Source organism: Sinocyclocheilus anshuiensis, unplaced genomic scaffold (assembly GCF_001515605.1).
Source record: "Sinocyclocheilus anshuiensis isolate Anshui unplaced genomic scaffold, SAMN03320099.WGS_v1.1 scaffold939, whole genome shotgun sequence".
NCBI classification, from domain to species: Eukaryota; Metazoa; Chordata; class Actinopteri; order Cypriniformes; family Cyprinidae; genus Sinocyclocheilus; species Sinocyclocheilus anshuiensis.
In genome coordinates this window covers 1099974-1110337 of record NW_015544227.1, presented here as the reverse complement: position 1 = coordinate 1110337, position 10364 = coordinate 1099974, and the positions used below count along the sequence as shown (strand labels likewise).

The 10364-nt window shown below is 38.1% G+C and overlaps 1 protein-coding gene across 3 annotated transcripts in view; it reads right to left on the bottom strand.

The window, feature by feature from the left end:
- Positions 1–3076: 3076 nt before the first annotated feature.
- Positions 3077–10364, bottom strand: part of LOC107697453 (vascular endothelial zinc finger 1-like) — a 14991-nt gene continuing 7703 nt past the window's right edge. The window contains exons 2-6 of one of the 3 annotated variants that reach the window (XM_016498245.1): positions 7984–8753; positions 6194–6263; positions 5812–5977; positions 3760–3798; positions 3077–3529 (exon numbers count right to left, since the gene is read on the bottom strand). In XM_016498245.1, the coding sequence (XP_016353731.1) occupies positions 3171–3529; positions 3760–3798; positions 5812–5977; positions 6194–6263; positions 7984–8753 (1404 nt within the window). In that variant the 3' untranslated portion in view covers positions 3077–3170. The remainder of the gene's footprint in view (positions 3530–3759; positions 3799–5811; positions 5978–6193; positions 6264–7983; positions 8754–10364) is intronic. The other 2 variants (XM_016498247.1, XM_016498248.1) reach the window with 2 other exon arrangements.

Genomic DNA, 10364 nt, shown 5'->3' with positions numbered 1-10364 from the left:
TGTGGAAAATAATGTGTTTTTTTAACCTTAAACTGCATAAACACATTTCATTACACCAAATAATGTTCTTTTTAGCAACATCATATGACCCCTTTAAAACGAATCACATTTTCAGATAAGGATTTCCACACTTTGTTTGACCAGCAAAAATATGTTGTTTTAGATGCAAAATAAAGAAATAAATGCATTAATCTATAATAAAAACAATAATAGTTATAATTATTTATATACATGCAAAATAACTTACTCATGTAATTCTGATATAAAGTCAGAAGCTGGTTCAACAATCAGTGTTTCCACTTTTGACCAGCAAAAATAATTTCTTTGGACTAACTAACTAACTAAATGAATAAATATAATAAATATCAAGAGTATAATTCGAAAGAAATATATATTATATTTAGAAATTTCCATGCCTGGAAATCAATTTTAAAACTGCTATTTCTTGATTTTCCATGACTGCAGGGAAACTGTCAAACAAGGTACATCTGTGTGAATAAGTAATAAAAGATTACTGTTAACATGAGGTATCAGTTTTATCATGCAGACAAGTGTAGATGGAGCGTTTTCGAATTTATGCAATTAATTTTTGCATTATTGAGAATAGATGCTGGTAGGTCTCTTATACACGCACATGCAGCCATCATGTTTTACAGTTTTTATTTAGACAACCCAAATAAAAGGCACATAAACATTGCGCATGTTTACATCATTATTTCTGACAAACTTACATTTAAAAAAAAAATGTAGGAATGTTTTGCTTTCTGCTACTCAGAAAGCCTAGTCTTCATATATACAAAATTACCATTGTTAATGTACTAATACAAAAGTTTTATAAAAGGTTATTTTGCTTTTCTTTGCTCACATGTCTATCTGTTCTCTAAGATCTTCTGAGCTAAACACTTCTGTACAAACATATACATTCAACCGCTTTCACAGGGGCTCCAAAATCATCCAGTTCATCAACTGAATCAAAACAAACAACATTAGACTCAATTCTAAAATGTTCACTTCATTGGATTTCATAATTGGTTTCAATTTGGCAAATAAACGAGGCAATTGTAATGCATCTACCATGAAATGCATAAACGTGCATTCTCACTCTCCCACATACTAAACTATAGAAACATGCTTTTGTTTGTTCTAGTGTGATGGGAGAATCAAATGCTTCACACACACGCGCACACACGCGCACACACACACACACACACACACACACACATGGATCAGGGATTTGTTGTGTCTGATCAGGAAAAAGCATACCCTTCCTGAGACTCAGTGCTGGGGTGGACAGCATCCATTCAGACACTCCAGATCATCACATCACAGGCTGTGGCGGGAAAACTACCCACAAAAAAAAGTTGCATACAAGTCGAATAATTAGTGTTTTCACTACAGCAGTCTCTTCTCTCTGGCACCTGCTCCATCCACAGGAAGCATGTAGAGGAAGTGGCCTATTTAATGTACCTAAATTCCTTCACATTGGTGACAGATCCGTGTAGTGAATGACAGCTCACACTTCCTACTTATACTATTGTTCTCATTAACACAAAATTATTAAACTCTTTAGTCCACACAGACCAGCACATAACCACCCACCACAGTGTAGAAATTTCCAGAGGCAGTCTGTAAACATTCTCCATTATTTCAGACTGAAGACATGCTTTTATGTTAAATGGTGCTTCTGGGCTTTAGCTACAGGAAAAAATCGTCTACAAAATCCAAAACACTGGAGACAAATAAAATGAGCAGGATGGTGCTGCTGTTGAAATAACACATTGAAAACAAAACAAAAAAACACAAAACATAAAAAAGCAAAAGAAAATCTTAAAAAAATAAAAAGCTTACAAAAACATTTAACAAAAAAGAAAAATCAAACAAACAAAAGAAGAACAGTAAATAAAAATAAAACCTAAAACAAAACAAACCACACACACAGAAAAGAAATAAAAACAAAGTGAAATATATTTACAAACACGTATAATTCCAAGGCATTTTCCTGGAATTATTCACATTCATTTCATATTCTTCATATTTTTTTAGAACAGGGATCCTACAAACATTACATAAAAATACTAAAAACAAGGTTATAAAATACTTTTAACAGACAAAAGTCCAAATTAAAACTTAAAGGGCATCAACGTGGTACTCCAACCAATAGATGGCGCTGTTTTAAATGAGCTGGTTATCTACAGCTCTTAATCCCTGTCCCAAATGACACACTTGGCCCTTACGGTCCTCAGAGTCCACAGTTTGGTGAAGTAATGCTGCACAGACTGTCGAGTAGTAGTCTGCTGTGAAGTCCGCACCATTGTGCAAAGGGGGCGTTCTTGAGCACCATTCTCAATCATAAAATGACAAATGGGATACTCAATGTCCTCATGGGCTTTGTGGATCTGCACAAAAAAAAGACCACAAGACCATAGTGACCACATCAAGTGCATCATTTGGGACACATCATGATATTTATATTTAGATAATACTGCCTCTTTAGACTGGCGATATGCTTTCAGTGCAAGACTCTTTCCTTACTCCAAATGTTTTCTTCTGTATGCAAAAAGAAAACATGCGACAACTAACAATGGCCACGTAAACAATAAGAGAAAGAAGCTGCCCTCCCCTCAGAAAAACTGAAAAGTCGCAAACAGTGTCATGACGAACACCATTAATAATAATAAAAAAGTTCTCTACTGTACCTCTTCAGAGTTGCCACACGTACAAATGCACGCACACACTCACACCCCTGCGCAAAATCAAAATAATGCAAAAAATATTTTTTAAAATCCTCCCTCCCAATGGAAGCAACAGTCCATTTCAAATGAATTTCCTTAAATACTGATTAGCAGGTTACACTTCAACATCATTGAAGTACCCACCGGCACTCTGCTTATTAAAAAAAGTGTTCGAAATGCACATCAATTATTGCATTTGTCCTTAAAAACGTCCATCGTCGAGGTTTGAAGTGCTCAGAGGGGCTTGCGAAATGCCCTGCTACAGAGCTGCTCACCAGGTGCGCAAAACGCAAACATATTTGAAGGCCAGAGAGAGTTGGAAATCCGTGCAAATCTTCTGCTAGTGTTGCAATGTAGCCATGGGATGGGTTTGTTCACGCCACTCAGGTGTCAGTAGCACGGCAGTCAGGGCAAAAATGCTGGTCAGCGCCCCTGGTTCTACCAGTGAGAAGACTGCAGGACTTGGGACAGGAAGGGCATAGTGTCCATAGGTCTCATGGCGATGTTGAGCGGTCCGGCGATGTTCATGGGCATGGGTGTGGTGATGGCCACTGGGTGGGCGATGTTCATGGACGCTGTGGCTGGGATGTTGACAGATGCGATGTTCACAGGGCCGGTGAGGGTAACCGGGTGCTGCAGGCTGACGGGAGACGTGATGTTGACCGTGTTGGTAGAGATGTTCATCTGGGCTGCTATGGTAACGGGGTTGCTGGTGTTGCCGCGGTTCATTGCAGTGGTGATGGGGTTTGTGGCTGTAACTGACGTGGTGGAGGCAGAGTTGCAGACTTCAGTGCTGTCTGTAGAGTAGAGAAAGAGACAGGAGACTCTTAACGCTTTTGTTGAGGGTTTGTGTGTATTCTGTTCCCAAACTCTCTGGGCATCTAGACTGGTATGGCAAATGACCTAGACCAGTAGATATATGTGAGCATTTGTGATTGAACTTCCTGATATCAACAGCGGAGACAGCAAACTGTTATTGTGTGTGTATATCTGCTTTTCCACCTTTTTTGTTTCTTTTCATTTTTACCTTTTTGGAGCCCTGAGTGGTTCCACTGCCAATCTCCTACTTAGAAACAGACAGAGGGTTATGATGGGCAGGCAGCTGCCTGCAGTGATGCATTATGGAACTTTTAACAATGCAGGGCTGCAGCATTTATGCTCAGAGTGAATTCAGACATGACTATCGTATTAAAATCTGAGAGTTTTCCATTTAATGTGAACGCTGTAGGTTCAATACAGGTTAAGCTCTATCGACAGCATGTTGACAGATGTTAGCACAGAAAAAAATCTCATCCATCCGTTTGCAAAAAACAAGCAAAAAAATAAGTAAAAATTCTTTGTCCATTATAAAGGCATTTCTGTTAGCAAATCTTTGAATTCTGAGGTGTTATACAACATAATAGTATATAACATAATATAATAATATAACTAATACAGAATAATTAAATTTGCAAACAATTATATTTGTTTTTAACTGAGGAGAGAAACAAAATAATATATTAATATAATTCAAAACATAATAATAAATATATGAAATTATAATACAATTTATATATATATTTTTTCTATCACATTATTTGATATTATACTATACAATAAAAATATTTTTAATATACTTTTAATATTAATAGAATTACAAAATAATATTCTGTGGTAATCAACAGCATGGTCACAGATTCTGTCGATAAAGAGAGAATTTGTCTTGAAACCAGAACATTCTGAGATTTTAGCTATTAAAATATACAACTCTACCAAATTCTAACATTCTATGGAAAAGTTCTATGGACTCACAGTCAACAACAACAAAAAATTGAGCTAAATCACGATCAAGAAATATATAAAAAAAAAAAAAACACTAAACTACATGAAAGTTAGATTATGTGATGGGGATCAGTGGGTTAATTCATGAAAAAAAAAATGGTCCAAAAGAGCACATAATGGCACTTATCACTAAATAGCACAACAGCTCTGACACAAACTGAGACCGCACACATGAATTTGGGCGAACTGCACCCATTAAATTCTAATTAACGTAAACGACAGAACAAATTTCCAGAGTACTGCTGACCTCTTTTCATCCTTTCAGTAGATCTGCCCCTTGACCTACTCCTGACCCTGCCGTACACGTGCTTAGAAAGGATCCGGTTCAGTCAGAGCAGTTTCTGCCTAAAGCAAAGCACTGGTCTTCTCCACTGACATGCTTGACTAACTTAAGATCTGAACAAACGAGTCAAATGCCATGACCAATGAAACATGATGGATTGCACAACCAAAAAAATGTCTAAACAACTCTCAAGAATCACAATCCTGAACAAACATAAACGGCACAGGACTTTAAATGAAAAGAATCACGGAAGCCATGTTATCATTCTGAACAGAAGTGCTCAAAAAATAGCTTTAAATGGCCCTCACGTCTACTTTACAGAGATTTCACTCCCAAGATTCTTTGTGCTTCATCAGATACCCATTTTTCTCCATCTAAGAAAATGCTGCTCTGCACTAGCTCCTAAAACCTGCTTTTGTCAAACCAGGAAACACCATAGGCTAGGGATGGGATGATGTCCAAACCAAGTAAAGTTTTCAGAATAACTTGTGATATCATGAAAACACTGAATTAAATTACTGTGTGGATGATAAAAAAATGTTCTGAAAAGTTGTAGGACTCATAAAGACCACAACGTTGTCATTCTGGACAGTTCTTCTCAGAGAGGTTTAAAAATCTCCCAACTGTGCTTCAAAAGTCACTTCTCATAAACTAGTGCACTTGAGTGTGTAGGAGAGAGGTTGGGAGCTGAAGGGACAGCAAAGAGCTCAGAGGAAAGATGAACAGAGGGTAGGCCTGTCGCAATATTCAGTGGCATAAAATGGTCTTTAAAATGACAATAATATCGCTTATCGCAATTATTTCTGGGGCAATATATCGCACAACAAAAAGTTGTTATCGTGACAGGCCTAAACAGAGGGTTAGTAGAAGGATGTTGGTGCTAGAGCTACAGGAGTCACCCAGAGAGGCTGGGAGAGTCGTTGTACAGACTACCGGCTGATTGGCTGTTGGGGCAGCCAATCATGTTGCACTTACCTTTGTTACAGGCATTGTTGAAGTTGCTCTGGCCGTGTGTTTTTAAGTGGCTGGTGATGTAGGCGGCGCTCAGCATCTTTCCGCACACGTTACAAGTGACTTTCCCCTCGTGGCGAATCATATGTGACCGAAGTCTGTCTTTGGTGGCAAAGGCTGATGTACAGGCCTATTACAGACATAAGACATGCAGAATTACATCATTTACAGCAGAAATTCAATCTGTTTTCTTTTAATTATCCAAATTGATGTAAGGTATGTTACGTCCTCATTATTAACCCTTTATGGAGTTCAAACCTACCATCTTTTGGCTGCCAGCAACTAAAGATGCAAAGAGTTATGAGGCTCAACTGCATAAATATGATAAATGGGTTCCTGTTCTTACCGTTACTTGGCATTTGAAAGGTCTCTCTGAGGAATGAACATGCTTCACATGGCAGCTGAGATGGTCAGGCCTAAAAAGAGAAGAAAAAATGAAAAATGTGGCAAGGAAGAAAACAGTATTATGCCTCTGTAACGAAGCCACTGGATTTTGGTACCAGCTGCATCTGTGTGCACTTCAGAAAAACAAAACCAGCAGGCTCAGGTGCTGTACTTTGCCTCTGAGAGACAGATTTGACGAGTCTGCCTCTGAGCTGCAGATTTATCTGGTGCCGTGAGCTAGAACGCATAATTCCAGATGTGGCTTACAATAAATATTGGTCTACACCAGCTACTGTTCACAGCTGCTAACAGAACACAAACTGATGCTGCTTTCACACTAGAGGTTTTAGTGTGAACATAAGTTTGATTGCCCTGATTGTTTGGTGTTAATGAGTTTTATTCGGTAAGGATGCATGAAATGTAACAAAAGTGACAGTAAAGACATTTATAATGTTACAAAAGATTTCTATAGATGAGACTCCTAAAGCAGCCGTGTGTCTGCAGCCCCTGAGTGACTCAAAGGAAACCCCAGCACTGATCCTCTAAGACAGAACAAACAGGAGGCAAGGAGGGAATAACAGAGGAATAAGAGCACCCCCTCCTCCTTCTGTTCACGCAGACCCTTGGCATGCTGGGCCCTACAAAGGCAGCCAGTCAGATCCATTCACAACAACTATAAATCAGCCAGCAGCAGCCAATAGGAACGAGACGACATTAACATCATCAGAACAGCAGATGGTGGATTCAGCTCGAGCTTTGAACACATATTTTAACAGACACTATTAAATGCACTGACATCATCAGAATCCACAAACAGCCTCATTTCATGCAGGATGGAAATGAGTCACATTTGCCATTAATGTATAATGTTCTAGTATTATTAAAGTGAAAATATATATACTTATTTGTAGGGATTTATATTAAGAACTGGTTTTTATTCAGAACCAACATTAAATAAAAACAAATAAATGATTTCCACCAAATGATTTCCATGATGTTCGGTTTCATTAACGATTATACTGAGCTACTAAATCTACAGTGCAAGATGATGCTTTTAGCTCAGTTCTGAGCTTGTAATCTAATTCAGTTACTGTCTGTAATAATCCAATGAGAATCAAAAAACATTTTTATTGGAAAGTTACAGTGTGACCAAGTTTTATGGTCCTGAAAGACGTTTCTTATGTTCACCATGGCTGCATTTATAATCAAAATCACAGTAATAACTACTATTGTGAATAATTATTACAATTTAACATTTTTCTATTTTGATATTTCTTTAAATGTCGTTTATAATGTCAGTGTAACATGAACCTCCAGAAATCATTCTAATATCCTGATTTGCTCCTCAAGAAACATTATCAATTTTGAAAACAGTTGTGCTGCTTCATGTTATTGTGAAAACAGTAATAAAGTTTTCAGCATTCTTTGTTGAAGTTCAAAGGAACAGCAATTATTAGAAAATATATATTTAAAAAAAATTAACAATTCACTTTATTTTTCATAAATTGAATGCATCCTTGCTGAATAAAAGTATAATTTTTTTTAATAATATAAAAAAAACTTGCTGACCCCAAATGTTTGAACGATAGTGAATGTTATCGAAAAAGGGAGGAGGTTCCTCAAAAATACTATAGGAATCATTAAAGAACCAGATTTGTTCATTGCAATCTGAATTAGAATCATTTCTTATAATTCAGATCCCTAATATCGAAATCGAAGCCAACTGACAAGAAGTGCAAAAGCTCCACGTACCTCGAGAAGCCCTTTCCACACACAGAACAGATGTAAGGTTTGTGGACGCCTCCGTCGTGTGAGCGCACGTGGTACGTCATGCGATCTTTCCTCTTAAAGCGCTGCTGGCATATAGGACACTCGAATGGTTTTTCGTCCGAGTGTGACAGCTTGTGACGGTTCAGATGGTAAACGTCCCGGAAGGCTTTCCCGCACATTTCACAGCCGTGGTTCTTCTTTACGGGTTTGGGTGGCTTTTTGGGGGCACTGTGTTGGGTCACATTGGACATGGACATCGGGGACATGATAGTAGAAGCGGAGGACGTTGAAGTGGTTGCCGTGGAAAGGATGCCAGCAATGGTTGAGATGTAGGCAGGGTTGCCCGTGGTCTCATGGGACATGGTGGAGATGAGTGGGACCATGGTGGGTGCTGCTTGTGCAGTTTTCTTGGGTCTGGACTCCATTTTGATGCCGGTGTGGCAGGACTCATGCCGGCGGAGGTGGTAGCTGTCACGAAAGGCCTTGTTGCAGTAGCCGCAGATGAATGGCGTCTTGCTCTTGTGCTCTTTCTTGATCACGGGCATTGGACCACCTCCTCCGGCATTCCCACCCCCTCCTCCCCCTGTCCCGCTGGCTACGTTGTCCTTGAGGAGCTCGGCGGCGCTGACGGGGGGCTTGTGGTCCAGAGGAATGGGCATCACAGGCTTCTGGTCCTGCGGCTCAGAGTTCAGCAGTGGCAGCAGGCTGTTCGGGGCCACCTGGTGCTGGTGGTGAAGGGCTTCATTAGCCTGCTGGAAGGAGAAGACAGAACCGGGCAGAGGGGTTAAAAATGGTGATGCACAGGCAAAAAAAAAAATACTGACAATATTAACTAAAATTACGTCTGATAGATGATATTATAAATTCTATAATATATAGAATTCAATATATAATGTATATTGAAACTCTGTGCTTAATAAAAATAATAAATAACAGAATAAAATACTAAATAAAATAAAAATATTAGAACAAGGAATGAGATAAGACATGTTATGCAAATAATAAAAATAATAGAATAAAATACAAAAAAATTTATTAATAACACACAAAATATCAGAATAACAAAATAAAAAACAAATATAAGAATAATAAAAATAAACTAAATAAAATGAAAATGATAGAATGAGAATAAAAAATAATACTAAATAAAATAGAATGAGATCAAATAATAAGATCAGAATAATAAAATAAAACATATACAAAAAAAATAAATAATTGTAAAACCGTTAAAAATAAATAAAATAAAGTCATGTGTGATGGCAACCCCCTGCCCCAAAAAATTAATTCAGAGAAATATTATAATCCAAAACGGTTTTATTTGTTTACAAAAGCTTTAAGTATTTACAATATACATAGAGAATTTAACATGCTTTAAGTGCTATCAGGCAGCAAAAGATACATAACTTTAATATTTACATAACCTCAAAAAATCTTGAAATTATATAAAACAACTTTTATATAACTATTTGTAATAAAAAAATATAATAGAATTAAATAATAGATTACATATGAACACACAAGCACATATTCGCTTTTGCACCGGTTTACTTATTTTACTTTTGGTAAACTCTGGGGCTCCAGTGCGTTTGAACAGATGAAAAACTCTGATCTCACTGATGTAGATGATAAAGTCCATCTTGCACAGAGTTTTTGTGTGTGTGTGTGTTCTGTTCCCATCAGCACTTCCGGCAGCCTGTGGGGTGACTAACGATGAGCATAAGTTCAGGAATGAACACACACGCTCACGTTACATACATACAAACACACACTGGACTCGACAGCTGGCAGGACGAAGAGGCACTCCATTGAGAAATATCTCATTAAATCAAATGAGTCAAGTTTCCCCTCTTCAACGACAGAAAAGCATGCTGGGCTAATGACTGGATTCAGAATTCCTGATTCAGAATGATTCACAGTGTTATCAAAAGTGTCATCTGGGCCCCAAACTCATGACACAGATTACGCTGCAGTCGTGATCGAGCACATGCTGGCATACGCTGGGTACAGGGCAGAGGCTGTGCGCTGATTAACTGAACTCAAAAACAACGCCGGGCCACCGAGGAATCTAAATCTGTCCAGCATAAACTGATCTGCTGAGATGCTCCCGGTTCAACATGTGACTGCAAAATTAACCGTAACACAAGTGAGATGATTCAGCGGGTCAGGAACAAACTCAGCTAAACCTGTGAACGAGATGACAAGGACTTTACAGAGAAAACAAGAGCCATGCAGCACTTACACTTAGACTTGTGCCGGTATTTGGTAATGCGATATATCACGGTAATGAATATGCACGATATTGTTATCGTGGGCACTTCTAAATACCGTGAATAATTATATATTACAAATTATTCCGAATTTTG